This window comes from Tachypleus tridentatus, chromosome 3 (genome assembly GCF_004210375.1).
Source record: "Tachypleus tridentatus isolate NWPU-2018 chromosome 3, ASM421037v1, whole genome shotgun sequence".
In the NCBI taxonomy this organism is placed as follows: domain Eukaryota; kingdom Metazoa; phylum Arthropoda; class Merostomata; order Xiphosura; family Limulidae; genus Tachypleus; species Tachypleus tridentatus.
Window position 1 is genome coordinate 72074209 of NC_134827.1, and position 17313 is coordinate 72091521.

Consider the following 17313-nt stretch of genomic DNA (forward strand, 5'->3'; position numbering starts at 1 on the left):
ATGGATATGGTGTTAGTTGTATGTTTTGTAATTTAGTTTAGTTTAAAATGTCATAGAAATTAACATTTAACAGTCTATAGTTACTGAGTGATAAACACTCTCAATAACTAGGAAAAGATGTCTTCATAGTTCAGGAGTAAGGTGTCTGACAAAATCCTTGATATTTCAAATAAAGGAGAAGCAACCTTAATGAGCTACACTAATTGGAAAAAAACAAAACATAATAAATTGGTACATGCACATGCAACCAGGTGAAGAATTTTGAATTGTTTGTATTTTTCAAAAGTTAGCTCTAGTTTGACAAAATGACATTTGGAGATAGAAAATACTGATTTTTTGACTGCAGAGATTTGCTGAACTCTTAAAGTCATTGATTATGGCTATTGTTATAATCCTGCTATAAAATTAGAATTTTTTTTAGATCTGATATTCCCAGATGGTAATATTGATGAAACATTTTAATGCAGTAAGAAAAAATGTATTTATTTGTATACTTTCAATCTCACACTACATTTTCTTTCTCACTTTACATATCAATTTAAAAAGCAAATATGTCTGTTGCTTTTTGATAAAAGTTTGAAGAAACATCTACACTTTTAAACAATTGGGTTGCAATGTTCTCATCTGGAACAGTGATGAAGTGAGAATGAAATACCTAAGTTCTGAATTTTCAGGCTATACTACAGGATATGGTTTAGTTGAAAAGATGCAAGATTTAACGACATTTTACAGTTGTCTACAGACAGATCAATGTGAACTGGAAGTATTTGATGCTATACATTTAAAAGTAGAGAAGAAATTAAATAAATGCACTTAATGTGGGTACTTGTGGGTTGTCCATTAGGGTGCGTCAGCGGATGAAGGATAAAAATTAAAATGTCCCAATTTTTTTGCTTAGTTGCTCAGTTGTGCCACTGCATGAGAAAAGAACATAGACAAAGTTTCATTTCAATCGCGAAGTATTTAGGGGGTCACGCATCCCTCGCAAAGTTCACTATTTTCCTTAAATTTACCCTACATTACATTGTTAATGGTAATTAAATTATTTAAAGAAATTATTTAATATTTATTGGTTATAGAATTATCAAAAACATAAAAACTTGAAAGAAAAATTTATTCCATTGAAGTTTTATCTTGCCTGCCCCCTTCGCATTATATTCGCCAATGTTCTTCTGCCACCTGAATCATATACTGAAATTGATCTTCGTTCTTGGTGCGGCCCTTTGCCGTAAACTGTTGAATTTCTTTCAGCTACTCCTCTTTCAGCTGCGTCATTTGTCACAAAAAGTTTCTTTACTCTGTCCTTTCCTTGTTTGTACTCTTCGGAGGCGCTCCACTCTTTCGGTAGTAATGATACAAATGCGCTACTAATATCCAGATGGTAGAAAATTTTCTTCGTTGCCGAGGTAAAAAAATCTGGAAGTTTTCTGGAAACAGCATTGCTTGCAGCATCAACTGTTAAACGTGGAGTTGGCCTAGGAGACCCTTTCACGGTATTCATATTTGAGACCATCTTGAGTTTGTCGCTATTCGTTACACCGTCATCAAAGAGCGCAAGCCCAACTGCAACCTCAGATAAATACCATAAATGCCAATTCATTGCCTTTGTACCAACTTTCTTAATCATATGATTTTCATGCATTGCAAGTTCCTTGTGTAGTGTAAGATCCCTTTGAGTTGCCATGGAAGCATCCTTAGCTGTAAACCATGAGAGCAAGTAATGTTTAGTTATAAAGACACACAAATCACCAAGTTTTCTGCAGAATTGTGCGTCAAATGAAACACGAGATGAAGCAGGCCGTGGTTGCAGTCTACCAAACTCCTCTTGGAACATCTAAATTTTTAGAGAATATATTGCTCAAGCCATCCATCGTGCATGATGTACAGCACCAGAAGTACGGAAAGAAACTGAAGAACGTCTGTGTGGAAGAGATCCAAGGAAAATGACAGCTAATTCCAAGAGCTCTTTATAATCGTCCCGTGGTTGATGAGATTGATGGAGATTCTGACAAAATTGAATAATATCATCCTTCCAAGGCTGTATTCGGAGTGGCATTGCTTCTACTGCTGTTATGTACTTAGTTTTATTAATTTTAGGCCAATAATCTCTAAAGTTTAAAAACAAAGTAATATCTGGACTTTTTGATGTCTCTATCACGAGAGTAGAGAATACAGCGCTCAGAAGAATCTCCAAAATATGATGTCTACAGGCAAGGTGCAAGAGCTCACGTTCAAGTAACATTTCAATCCTCAGACAGACACCAGATTTGGATCCTGTATTGGTCGCCGTGGTGTCAAAGCAAAGTGATTTAATTCTGTCCTTTACATTCCATTCTACTAAAACTGATCCAATCTCAGAAGCTACTGAACTTGCATCCCCACTATCAATCTTGGGCACTGAAAGAATCTTCTCTACACTTTCACCTGAAACTAAAATTGCCAAACGTTCGATCTTCTCTCTGCCAACCAAGTCATGCATCAGCTTACCATCCCAATGTAATGTCAAAGGAACGTTTGGAGGAAAACTTTCCTTCAATTCAGCTGCTAGAAGAGTACGGTTAGTAATTCGTTTCCTCCTTATGGAACTTGGGCTAATGGCAAGATCCTCGATATTATGTCCAATATGAGCTGCAAAAGGAAGCAAAATTTGCACGGCTTTTCGGTCACTGATCTGGGTTCTGTCTAAAGCCGAAGCTAGCCTTTCACTAATGCCAACTTTTCATTTGGTTCCGGAAGCATGTTGTTATTTTGTGTGCATTGCGCAACCCCTAAATATTAATGTATTGGATTGATTTTTATGCTAGCATATTTTTTTCATTGAATGGAATCAAATTATAAGCGAGCGACTGAGTGTCACAACTTTTTGTTTTTTGACGCATCCTATTGTCCATACTTCATAATGCAGTTTACAGTATTTGTGAAATAAGCAGGTGGGATATTGATTAATTTATTTTGGCTATTTGAAGATACTCTTGCTAGAATGGAAGATTTTATTAGAGTAACAGGCTGTGACAAATTTTGCAAACGCTCATGTGTGAAAAATGTCAATATAACTAAGGATTGTAGCTGTTGTCACTGGTCTACCAATATTTTGAGAGCATGAACTACCAAGTCCCAAGACAATATCATTTGAAACAGTTCAAAATATTTGTGCTAACCTTCTCTTTGCAGCTAAAAAAGTATCTTTCAAGGTTTTTCTAAACAACTTATCTCCTTTCTCAGACTGCACCAGGCATACAAATCCATCTTGCCATTTTTGGGTGAGGATGTATACCCGCTCATTAAAAGTAAGAATCTCTGCTTTAAAAAATGCATTTTTTAATATATTTTCATGTATCTATTGTTAATTCATATAACTAATTTATATAATTTCGGTTTTTATGTGTATTCATACTTATAATATTTTCAAGTTGTGCTAAAATAGCAGGATTTTTACATTGAAATGTGTGTTTAGTTTCATTAATATGTTGTGGTGATTGTCAACTAGTAATATTATTATTTTTACATTTCTTTTGTGTTCATTCATTCTGTATTTTACATTTCATCTAATTTGTCCAATATAAACCTTTTCACATTCAAATGATATTAGATCAGTTTCATCTTTAGTTATATTAAGAGTTTGGCTAATATGTTTTATCCATTTACGTATTGGAAAAATATTTGTATACTAAATAACTTCAATCTGTTGAAAAGCTAAACCAGGTACAAATGACAGTACCAGTTTCTTTTCTGGCTTGTTTCACTTGCCCTTTCTTCTTGGAACTTTCTCAATTGAAATGCAGTAATTTCTGTCATTCATTTCTACGTTCAGGGTTTTATTCCATGATCAACACACCATTTCTTGTCATGCAGATTTTCTCACTTGATCTTTGGGTTGGAGGTCTTTTGTCTCCTTGTTTTTAGATTTCCAGGCAGTGGCTCACTTTTTATTTTTCCCAATAATGCAGGTAGTTCCCTCTCTTAAGACTTTACCATTAGTTTCTGGGTTCAGGATTTTCCCCTGATCAAACCACTGTTCTTCATCTCACTTTACTTTTGGATTAAAGGTCTTCTTTATTCTCGTTTTCAAACTCTTGGGCAGCTCTACACTTTTTGTTTTCCCAATAATGCAGGTATTTCTTTCTCAAACACTTTACCTGTTGGCTTGTTCCTTCTGGATTCATCATCTGCCATGGGTGTGTTTTCCAGATGGGGATATTAATGTGGTTTTACGCTGCCTTATTTTGGTATTTTCAAACCACTCTCCTTTTTTCCCCTTCCTCCTTTGTCTTCCTTTTCATTTTTCTATTCATTTGCTGGCATCAATGTTTTATGTCCTTTTCATCTTTCTCCAGATCTTTTTTCCCTCCCTAGCTCTTTGACAGTTAAGTGGATAACTCCTCCATGTTGTCATTTTCCTTCCTTTTAAGATTTTTTTTTATTTCCTGTGCATTCTCTTCTTTATCCTATTGCTTACACAGCTTCCTTCATTGGTGCCTCTTTCTTCCTAGGCAGCCATCCTCTGTTTATAATCTTTCTCCTTCCACCTTCATCATTTGCATTTGGTTTTTAATTCAATTGGCTTATTCCTCCTGTGCTTTGTTTTGGTTGATTTCTCATCCAATTCAATATTTTACCTTTAATTTGCATTTTATCTTCATTGTCCCTGGGAGGTGTTTTTGCAATTGAGTATGTGAACTACCCATTATATGTTTGTCTCTCAGTGTTTGCTTCTGAGTTTCAAAAACTAAATAAGTTAATTTTTCATATATATTTTTTTGCTCCTCCTAGGTCCTTTCCACTTTTATTTTGCTCATAATTTGGATTCCTCTCTGTTGTGAGTGATGTCTGATTGCGTATTCTTTAACTGATCAGATCCACACTGTACAACCATGTTGGCTTATGTATTATATTTCCATGGCCAAGCAATGCACACTGCAGAAATTGTGTTCCACAAGTTTGCTTGTAAGTTTATCCTTGTGATGGTATATTAGTAAAGTATTTGCTCATATCAGACTGTTCTTACCTATGAACTACATGGCAAAAGGGAACCTCTGTCCATCCCTGCCATGTCTTGTATTGAATAAATCACTTTAGTCACCTACTGCACTCTCTTAGGTTTTGCTCTACCTTGTTTTTGCTCTCTATTCTTCTAGTGGAGTTTGAGAGTCTTTACCACTTTTCAGTTCCAAACTGCTGAGGTGGTGGACCATGGAGGCATCTTTGTGGATAAGTTAATGAAATACAAAATATAAACAAAATATAGAAATTATTGTACAACCTTTCAGTCAAGAGTAGGGCAGTTGTGTTTTGCTTGTGTAGATGATGTGATATCTTCCATTATGAAATAAATATAAGTGTGAGTGAGCCATCAATATTGCAGTTCACCCCTTTAATTGGGACCCCTTATTCTACCTCCATATGGATATTGTTTCCCAATGGCTGGGTTTTGGATCTAGAGTTAAACAAATCAACATATATTCTCATACATTTATTACAGATGTACAAGTTTCTCCTTCAATTATACCCTTGTCACACCATCTGTGTTGTAAGTCACAATTTCTTATATTAACATGCACCCTGTTCCTGAGTGTGGGAGTTCTTGATTCCCTCTGGTTTCATGGACTTGAGGTAATTATGGTATGAGCCTCTTTCCTACCCCTGTCAGATGGCTGTGTTTTTTTATTGTGATTGACTTGCCACTCATATGATCTTCCTTTCTACCCCTAATGGATGTCAGTTCCTGGTGACTTGGGTTTTGGATTGTAGTTGACTAAACAATGAAAATGATCCTTATTTTACCCCCATGTGGATGTTGGTTTTCAGTGGCATGGGTTTTGGATGTAGTTGACTTGCTATGTATGGTTTGTCATACCTTAGTCACTCTACACCAAAATGCATCTTTAGTTTTAACCACTTTTATCTTTACTTGGATAGAGTTGCATATGGTTTGGATCACTATCTGACCTTAGTTCTCTTCTACATGGATGTGTTCCCTTGCTTTCTGTGCATATGTGCAACATTTTTCTATTTATGGACATAAAATATACCTGGCTCAGAAGTGGCATGGTTCCCCACATCAGATCTTAGAATGTGACTGTCTTTTCTTAGAAAGTGCTCATCAGCTGTTTTTGAATGATAATTCTTTGTTTCTCTCACACCAGTCTCTCTACCCCTTCAATATGGAGATCTGACTATTTATGTCAGTGGAGGTAACATACAATATTGGAAGCTATAATTTTTCTATACCAGAAATTTGTTTCTGATAAGTATTTACATCCTACCAGCTTCTACCAAAACTTGAAGTAATAGTTCAGTATATTTGAATAGAGGGAGTCATGTGCATCATGAGAATATGCCTCACTCTTATTGATTGAAAGTTGATGCATGACGAGTTGTACAGGAGACACATTGAAATTTGTCAACTGATGGAGGAGAGATAGAAGTCTTGTAGTATAAATAAAAACATTGTTTACATATAGAGGACAGCACTGGCAAGAATAGCTATTTGTGTGAGGGAGGTATCTACTGCCAATAAAATGTGAATATAGGAAAATTATAACTTTAACCATTGCAGGAAGTTTGTTTCTAGGATTAATCTTAGTGTTATCATTTTCATCATTTTTTACAACTTTAGAACTATAACTTATTATTAAATGTAGTTTCTCCACTGTTATCTGTCTTGTAAGTCACCACAACTTGTTCTTTTAAACTTTTCAGAACTTCAAAATCATTTTGTTATTATTTATTGGTTTAAAGTTACTTTAAATGTTACTTTATAACATTCACTTTTAACAATATGTACTTTTTATTACTTTTCAACATTTAATTTTTTATGTTAGTTTCAATTTAAGCAACAATGTCTTCTTTAAAACCTTTCTTTTGGACCACTTGAGGAATTTAAACCTCTGTTTAAAACATCTAGCTCTTTATCATAATTAAATCTGATTTATTTATGACTTTAGGGCTATTTAAAAATATATTAAACTTCTTAGTTAATAAAGTTCTTTGATCACTCTTTTTTTTTACTCTGAAGAAATTTTAAATTTTTTATCCAACTTAATTTCACATCTAGCAGTATTCTTCTGTGTAATTATTCACAACTTTTTTCTCATTATATCCAGTCTTCCTTCATTCATTTAGATAAGAGATAAACAAATAAAAATATTACTATATGTAAAATGACATTAAAAAAAGAAACGTTATTAGATCAACAAAAAAAGTTAATGAAGAAGTGACAGATCAGTAGAATTGAATAGAAGGAGTCATGTGCATCACAAGAATATGTGTGTGTGTGTTTTCTTGTTGGTGGATTGTTCAGCTTGTGATGTAGAAAACTTCATATCAAAATAATTCTCATTTTTAAGAGATAAAAATAAATATAAAGTCAAGTATTCATTGGAATTTGTGGAAAGAGTTGAGCACATACCTTTAAAACAGAAAGGTGACATCTACTGATGTTTTTTAAACAAAAAATGCCAAGTTAACTGAAAAGATCCCAGTTTTTTTTTTGGCTTGTTTTTGAGTTATAAGTAAACTAATATAATTAGTCAGAGTTTTGGATTTGCTGTTTTTAGTGCAGTTCTTCCTTGTGATTTTACTTATTTTACTATTTAACTTCATTAAAATCTATTTATTTTCACTCCAAAATCTAGATTACATTTTATAACCAACATTATACCCTGCAATATTATGTGTTAAGGCAGTGTTTCTTGTTTTAATTTGTTTTTATTTTGGCTTGTTTATGAGTTATAAGGAAACTAATATGTAAATAGACATATACTTTTACTCAAAATATGTTTTGTGATTTTTTTGCCCATGTTTATGGTTATTGCAATAATATTGTATCTTTTCATTATTATTTTAAGGATTGATGGGATAGTTTTAAGGAAGCAACTTGAACACTGAACCTCCTTAATATTTTCCTCTTGGACAAGACTTATTACATGTACTTCTCCAAGATTGACATTAGATTTTCAGCAGAAGTAGCTGTTGGTCAGCTGAAAGTGTCTAAAGAGATGATAGACAAATAACAATGAAACTGGAAGTTGATTTTAAATGTTATTTTGGTGATACTAGTTAAACTTTTGAAGAAAGTTCCTGTCAAGTATTCCCATCTCTGAAAGGTGCTCTGTTTTAAACTGCAATTGGTGATGGTCAATAAAGAAGAAAGTTTACAGAAAATTAAGAGTCCTGTGTGTACTTGATGCTTCAAACCACATGAAAGTGTGTCTGTGGTGACATGCAGAAGGAAAACAAAGAAAGATCTTTCACTGCATATTGTAGTTTCTGAAATTTAATCTCAAATCTTGTAGGCTTCACACCTTTTCCGTATGAATGTGTGGGTTTAAAGTCAATATATAAACCATTGTAGGATGTAATGAAAGTCTCACTTTTTCTGTTATGTGGTCAGACTAGAGTTAAGTGAGGTTTACTGTAAATTAAAAATAGGTTGTAGAGAATTTGCAGGAGCAATTGTTGATGGCACAGAGTCATTGCTGATCATGTTAAAGCTTTAAAGGAGTTACAAATATAGAGATGACAAAAGAGCTCTTGATATCAACCACAAGAGTCAGACAAAAATACATTGCATATCTTAGTGAAACAAAACAATTGAAAGAAAAACAAATTTTGACATGAAAAAGGAAATCCTTAATGGATAAGGTTGAAGAATTAAAAAAAGAATAAAATGAGAGTAGAAGTTGATATGAAGGTACTAATATAGTCAGAATATGAATATGATGAAAGAGCTGAAACAACTAACAATTAATTTTTATTAATACCAATTTAAAACATTTAACAGTGTGAGAAATTTTTGGCTCATCCCAGTAACAGGGATATGGAAAAGTGGTACAGTGGTACTCAAGCACCAGGGTTGAGAACTTCTGATTTAGAAGAGAAGCAACAGTTTGTGTTTCTGTATTTTGCTTTTTACTAAAGAAGCCCTTTTTTAACTGTATATTTTGTATTTAATGTGTGCAAAAAGTATTTAAAATATTCAATTTTTTTTCTGTGTACATATTATCATTTATGATAAAACACTGTATTACACCTGCCATTTTACTTTTTATTTCTGCAGTTTTTTATACAAGCCATTTTTCTTTACAATAAGTAAAACTATTTGTAACTAGATGTTTATTATTTAAAGCTGTGCATTCTTAGTGTTACATTATATAGACTAGCAAGTATAAAAATTATCATAAACTGGTTTATTATATTTTTGTTGTGAATTTTTGTAATGTTCTTTGATTATTTGTTTTATCTATGTGTGTGAAATAGTCCTTAGGGTTTATTATGTGAAAAGTTAAGTTATTTTGTATTTATGCTGTATTAGGTACACTTCAATATCTTTTCGTGAGTTCAATTTTATAACCACATTTTTATTGCTTTTTATTTAAGCTAAAATATTTTAGCTTTTACTTCTGTATATAATTGTTCTCTTTTTACTGTGTATAAAATATGTTTGAAGGTTTTTTTCAATTATATGAAATTAGAAGATACTCATACTTTTTATAGCTCTAACAGATTGATTGAGTGGGCTTCAAAAAAGTTTCCAAATGCTGCATTTGTTACATATGAACAAGTGAGTTTCAAGACAGTCTCATTTTTAATACTCTTATAGTTGTATGTATCCTTTGTTTACTTTAAATGTTGGGTAAAATAGAAAACCAGAAAAAATGTGTTGCACTGAATTCTTCTGAATCTTTTGTTTACACTTTATCAAATCGTTTTGTACATCTTTTAAAAAACCTTCATTTCTTACAGGAGAAGCAAACAGTCTTTTTCACTAGTGTGGAGTATTTTATCTATGTTAAATTTTGTATTTTTGTTGTTTTTGATTCTACAAGTATATCTTTGTATGCTGTATGATGATATTTTCTCATATAGTACTTACTTCCATTTACAAGATTAGCTATTCTCTTTCAGTGCTTCCCTCCATATGTAATCTTTTTCTTTATGTGTGCCACAAGTCTTATCTTCTCCCCTCAATGGAACTAGTGTATGTCAAAGTCTCTCATGCAATTATTATTTGCCACCCATTAACCAGTAGTAGCATAGCATGCTCAAATGATGCATGTGACTCCCTCTACACTTCCCTACCAAACCTTCACTTTTTGTTTGGCAGCATTTGAGTGCAGACATACTTTTTATTTATTTATTGTTCTGTATTTGACTGTTTTCCTGATGCAATGGCTCATTTTAAACTTCATTTGATTTGTTCACTCAGATGTTTTTTTTCATACTTGTCAGTGAATTCACTTCATTTAGTTTTGTGAAACTCTTCTGTGCAATGCATTCTGAAGTTCATTTTACCATGTCAGGGGTTACAACAACAAGTAGAGCATTTTGTAGACCTCAGATGTGGGCAACCCAATGGCAGATTTAGTTGATGTGATGTAATTGTTGGTCAAATATTTATGGTTTAACTTTTCTTACAGAATTTTGTCAGAGCTCCTACTGAAATTACTAAACCTTTGCTAGCTGATGAGGACATGACTTTTTCTTGCCTCTAGACTTTGCTGATAATTTCTCTTCCCAGACTGGGAATTCTCCCAGGCTAAGTGTGGTCTTCTTAGAATTTCTTTAGGTTTGTGTTGTCTTATTTCTATTATCTATTTACTTTGCACCTCATTTTCCATTTTTACATGTACTATTTCCCCACCCTTTGGTTTTCCTCCCTGATATTCGAGTTATTGTTGTTATATTACCCTTGCATTTTTCTAAGATTAGCTTGTCACATCCCTAAGGAATTTGATCAGTTAGCCCTTTTTTGTCATCTGGCAGACTATATATTTGTTGATCAGTAGTTGTTTATTTTTGTTGTTTTTTTCCTCTTTGGGGTACAAATCCTGAATATACTGTTAGTTTTACGCATACCCTTTTCTGATATCTCTCTTCCTTACCTTGGCTCTTAGAGGACCTCCACAGATATCTTGAGGAATATTGTTAATAACCTTCACTTTTTCAACTATTTTTACTCTTGTATAGACCGTGACAGATTCTGTATCCAGTCAGGGACCACAGATGTGATTATTGCCAAAATACATGCAACATCTCTTATCCTCCAGCAGTCCTTTTCCCTTCATGATCTTTCCCTTTCTCTCTTATGAATTGGGCCTACTTTCTTGTTCATTTTGCATACTTTTTCATCCTTTACCTTATTCCATGTTTTATCCAATTCAATATGTTTTTTCACATTTTTTCTCACTTCATGTCTTCATTGTTCATTGGAGGAGATTTTCCACATTATCATGTTGACCAGGCCCAATACATTCTGCTCCCACTTTCTTCATCACCTCATGCTTTTATCCATATGGAGGTTTTTGTTTTCCTCCTGTGGCTGTGTTACAGCCTTTGATATGACTTTAACTGGTAATTTTGTATGTTTTTCTTCTTTTTAAGGGTCTTTTTTCTTTCCCTTTTATCATATGGATCCAATTCTATGGTGATTGGTGCCTGAACAGGTATTATTTAACTTCAAATCTGCACTAGATGCCATGTACACTCTTGATTCATTGTTTGTGACTCAAACTCACTGTAGAGATAGAATGTTCAACAAAATCACTGGAAACTTGTATATCTCATGGTAATTGCTTCATAAACATATCCATTTTGGACACTATCACCTATGAACTTAGATAAAGCAGAAGGGGATAGCTGTCTATCCCTGCCATGCCTTGAATGAATAACTCGGTGTGGTCAACTTACCAAAATAGGGTTTAATGATCACCCATTACACTTTCTCTGGTGATGACATTCTTTGGGCTCTCTAGTGCATACTCACCATTCTTCTTCAAGTGGAGTATGGGAGTCTGTACCACTTTGACTTCCAAGCTGTTGGAGAGGTTGATCATGGAATCACCCTCCTGAATGGGTTTCAAGTAAAGTTGGCTATAACCATTCAGTTGAGAGAAGGATGGTTATGTTCTGGTGGTGTAGATGTGACATGGTCTTCACAGGAGTTGGTCCATCACCTTGCTGGATGAGGTGATCTCCTTATGCTGTTTACACATTCAACCACATCCACAGTGACTGGTGTTGATCTGTTATCCTACAAGATGATGTGGCCTCTTTCTCCCATTTACAACACTGTGGAGTTGATCCATTACCGAACTGGTTGACAAGGTCTTCTATTATTAACTTACACATACAACTGAGTTAATCCATAACCTTACTGGTTTATATGGTCTCCTATTACACACATTAGAGAGCTACTGAAGTTGATTTGTTGCAAATGTAGTTCACCCCTTTTAATTCGATGCCTTCATCCTGTCTTTGCATGGACATTGGATCCCACTGTTGAAGTGAATCAGTGATCATAAATCCTCGCACAAGTGGATTTCATCTTCTTGTTGCTGCATGGCTACTCCTGGATTCCTGTTTGGTGTAGTAACCAGTACTCAGATATTAAGGTCAGCTTGGATCACTGAATTCAAAGTGATGATGGTACGAGAAATTTTTGGATGTAGTTAACCTGCTAAGTATGGTTGAACATGCCCTAGCCACTCTACACCTCACTATTTCCCCTTTTGCATTTTATGAATTAAACACACAGGTGAGGAGTATATCTAGCTTAGGTGTGGTGCAGTTCCCCTCCTCTGACCTCCAAATCTTTTTTCGTCATGGTCAGAAGTATTCTTTGGATGCTTTTTGGGGTGGTTATCTCATTTCTTCACAGCAGCCTTCCTCCTCATTGTGGAATTCTAGCTAATCTTGTGAGAGAGGTCAGTACCATGTGGGAAGTTATAGTTTTCCTATACTGAAAATATATTTCTGATACATACTTACCCACCTGTTCTAAGTCTTCCCACTCATCCTTCTCACTCTTTGGTTCTCAAACCTTTGCCAAACTTTGAAGAAAATATTTGATAGAGGAGTGTAGAGGAAGTTACATGCAGCACATGAGCATGCTATGCTACTATTGGTTAATGGATGACACATGAGAGGTACATTGAAATATACTAACTTCAAGAAGGGGGAACTTGTGACATGTAAAGAAAAAGTTTGCATATAGAGGACAGCACCAAACAATAATAGGTAATCTTGTAAGATGAGGTAAGTACCTGTTGGAAATACATTTTCAGTGTAGGAAATTTATAACCTTGCAGTTTGAAAGAGTATAACTATGAAGTATTTTATGTGTATAAGTTAAATATTGATATTTGTATAATTTTAAATATACATGTGTGAAGTATGTGTGTTGGTATTTTTTGGAGTTTCAATACGTATCAGTATGAGATATTTTTTGTAACATAAGCACCATTTTATACTATCTTTGTAGGGTTTAACTGTATTAGTATGAGATAATTCCTTTCTTGTATATTGTTCCTTGGTATTTCTGCAGTTTAAAGTGTACATGTATGGAGTGTTTATGTGACATTAGTGGTGATGGTGACTACCTTGTTGATTTGGGTCCTGCGAGAGCCAGGCTCTCATGTTTCTACAAAGTGTGGGAGTCTTATAACTGACTCTGGGGACATTTGAGCTTGGCCATAAGAGCTCTTTTTTTTTTTTCATTTTTCTACACAACTCCCACATTATTTCTTGTCCAAGTTCCTCCCCACTCCCTTAAGATCCCATTACTCACTAGTGTCTCACAGAACGTTCAAGATATTTTTATCAAGGGCACCATTGAACAGCTTTCTCCTATGGTCTTAGGAATCTGTTTCTGACATTTTGTCATGCTCAAGACTACCAGCAATTGGTGTTTTAAGTTTCTCCCATCTGAACTGCTTCTTAAATGTGCCTTGATTCACGATGGAATACTTCCTGTATCTGAGATGGCTTTTTCTATCAGGATTTTGGTTGATGATCTTCAGTGTGTTCAGTACTTATTTTCACATCCCTATTGCTTGAGTTGTTATTTACATTTTGTTCATGAGGATCACATTTATAAATTCTAAGTTCTTCTTCATGAGTTGGCATCATCATCCTAAGTTTTCTTTCAGGTGGTCTGGTAATTTGCCTATTTCCTAAATTTTCTAGACTCATTTACCATCATTATATGGATAACTGACTTCTTCTGGCTCCATTCTTTGCAAATTCTTCCCCACACACCCAACTTCTCAGAGAAGCTGCTCAGGTGGATTGGATTATCAAGGTGGAGAAGTCCATTATCAACCCCACTCAATTTTTTTTGTTCACCTAGGGGTGTATTCAATTAGTATTGGAAATACCTTTTTTGTTATACATACCCTCCCACTCCTCTCCTACGCAAATAAACTCTCTCATCCAATCAACTGTGTGTCGAGTCCATCTTGGGACACCTTTCTGGTTGGTTGAACTGTGGTTCCGGGAACAACCTCCATTATCTCTCTCCCTCTCTTCTGGTCCGTTCTCCAGCTTTCCTCTCAGTGGGCTTAGCAGATAGTCTGATGTGGCTTTGCTATAAGAAATGCACACACACACACCCTTCTTCAGCAACCTAAATCAGGGGTAATTCATCCCTCCCACCAAGGTTTGGTCAAGTTCCTCCCAGTGCTACTGGTCTGGACTGGAGTTGACTTCCCATTTATGTTCTGATGCACTTTAGCCACTCTACATACATTCGTCTTTATTTTGCATTTGAAATGAACAACTTGTTCCACCTTTTGTTTGCTAAATCTTAGTGAGCAGTAACTGTAGAATGTATTTTCAATTCTTAAATTCAGTTTAGTTTTTAGGTATTATAACCTTTTGATTTATGTTGACTTCATAAGCTATTCATTGTACTTGTTTTTCCTTTGATATTAGATCCACCCAGATGATGGATTTGGTTTGATCATGTAAGTAAATTTAATAATTTTTTTTTTAATTTTGCTTGTTAGTTTTCGAAAAATAAAACTGTGTCAACCTGAAGTTTTAATGAAGCTTGTACAGCTCTGTGTGCATAAATAAAAACAGGCATACAATAAAACTCATGTTACTTGTCACCTTCTCAAATGTGTAAAAATCAGGTAACATTATGATTCTTAACCAAATTTATGACATTTCTATAGGCATCATAACTGTAATTATTTACAATTTACATGAGATTTCTTTATGGTCCAACTGTGAATTTTCTTAAATAGTACATGATTTTTCATGACAATGGACATGATATTTTCAACAGTCTGTGTGATTTTTCCTGACAGCTTACAGTTAATTTTTGTCTACATGTGATTCTACTTGGCATCCCAAGTGTATTCTTAACAAACAGTCCATAAGTGCTTTTTTTCAGAAAATTGTGTATATAATTATTTGTAAAAGTATGTATGTCATGTTTCAGAGCAACTTACACTTTATTTTACTCTTTAACCCTCTCTGTATGAGCATGATCATTTTGACCAACCTTGTAACCACCATGTAATCATAAAAGTCTCTGTACTATAAACTTTTAATATATTATGTATATCTTTGTGAAATTTGGTGATTTTCTGCAAAACATTGTAAGCCTTTTGTACACAAAATTCAGATTTCTTAACTAAATATGTTTACCAAATATTTGTGTGTAAATTCATAGTGATATTTTGACTCAGAATATGGCTAGTCTGTGTGCAAGATGATTCTCATGTGAAGATTAAAATTACATTTTTTATTTTACAGTTGTCAGATTTAATATTTATAATCTATAGAAACTCCTAAATTATTAAAGTATTTCCCTCAGTAAAACATTATATTTTAACTTATATTTTCTCTACCCAAACACTATGCAAACATAGTCCATTTGACTGACCTAGTTAACCACCACAGAAGATATAAAATAACTCTAAATTATTCTTTTTATCTTTCTAGAATGACTTCAATGTGTAATAGTAAATTACAGTTATTCATGCTAAACAACTTCAGTACTGTAACAATTTACATCCATTCTAAATTGTATTGTTTTTTGAACAGTTGTTAACTATTAAGATTGCATAACAAGCTACAAATGGGATTGTTTTTTTCCCACCATAGCATTCCTCCTTCTTCTAGATGTACATCCTGATTTGGGTTTGGTGTTGGTTGGAGATTGCCTTGTCACAATTAGAATTATCTGTCAGTGGCATAATGACTTTCCTACTACAGACCTAACATACAATTTCAGACACCACCAAGATGTGGTTGGAGCACTATGCTGTATTAATATAAATGTGTATATATCTGACAGGTTGCTTTTTCCAACCATGGCATTATTATTTCCTACCATCTTCTAGATGTATATTTTAAGTGAATTTGAGTCAATCGCATGACGACTTTTCTACTACAGATCTAACATACAATTTCAGATACCACCAGGTTTTGGTTGAAACACACTGTCATATATTACAGTTTGCTTCTCAGTCCAAGATGTTCCTTCTCACTACTATCTATTAGATGTGGTTCTTGAGGGATCAGTTGTTGGTTGGAGATGGTTTAACTAAGTGTGTCTTCACTTGTTCTGAACAGTATCCTTACTCCTACTGTGAACTAGATGAAAAATGCCCATTCCTGCCAGATTTTGGATTGGCTGGTGATCCCTATTCCTACCATTTTCTGGGTGTTGCTTCTTAGTGGATCTGGTTTTGTTTGGGTGCTGCACATGTATTCCCACTTTTGAGCTGCCAGGTATTCTTGATACAGTCGAGATGAACCATACCCAATGCTGCCTGGTTTTGAATTTGGAAATGTCATCCCATCAGGGTTTTCCTCCTTCCTAAAACTTACTTGATGTAGATTAGTGGTGGATGAGGTGTTAATTGTGTTGGAAATGTATACAAATTGAGATGGAATTTGGTATGGAAGCTTGTCTTCACTACCAATTTCCCTTTCAAAGTGAAGAGGCAGATGGTTCTCTACCTACTATGAAACTGTTGTAAAATTTAAGGTTCTGTTATTAATTGGATAAGTCAAACTGTCTCTACAGGAGTAGAGAGTAGAGTTTTGAATATCTATGTCTTAGATACTCAAAATCCCATGACCAAATTGATTGTTAATAGGTATTATGTGATTTCTTTGTGTTTTTCCATCTTTTATTTTCATGACACAGTAGTGAAAGAGCAAAGAGTACACCCACATCAAATATGGTGCAGTCTCCCCCCTAAGGTGTGATATTTTCATCATGGTCTTTTTCTGGTTGCTTCCTAAAGGGAGATAATTTTTTTTCACTGGCTCTTTAACAGTGCAATGTGATATTCTAGCTATTTTATAAGAGGAGATAAGATATTATTTCAGAAGTAAACATTTTCCTAAACTGAAATTGTATTTCTGATAGATACTTACATTTTCATATGTTTCCAACTCAGCCTTTCTGCTTCCAGTGATATGTGGCCTATGTTTTCTGACTAATCTCAAAGTGAGTAAGTGTGATGCTGGTTATGATAAAGGTTTTATCAGTTTCCTGTTGGTGAAGAGCTG

General features: G+C 34.3%; 1 protein-coding gene across 8 annotated transcripts in view; it reads left to right on the forward strand.

Annotated features, from left to right (window-relative positions):
- The window catches only part of LOC143247145 (tRNA wybutosine-synthesizing protein 4-like), a 64873-nt gene that overhangs the window by 22918 nt on the left and 24642 nt on the right, over nt 1–17313 (forward strand). For all 8 annotated transcript variants that reach the window (XM_076494757.1, XM_076494759.1, XM_076494755.1 and 5 more), the window contains 2 exons: nt 9496–9562; nt 14713–14744. In XM_076494757.1, the coding sequence (XP_076350872.1) occupies nt 9496–9562; nt 14713–14744 (99 nt within the window). The remainder of the gene's footprint in view (nt 1–9495; nt 9563–14712; nt 14745–17313) is intronic.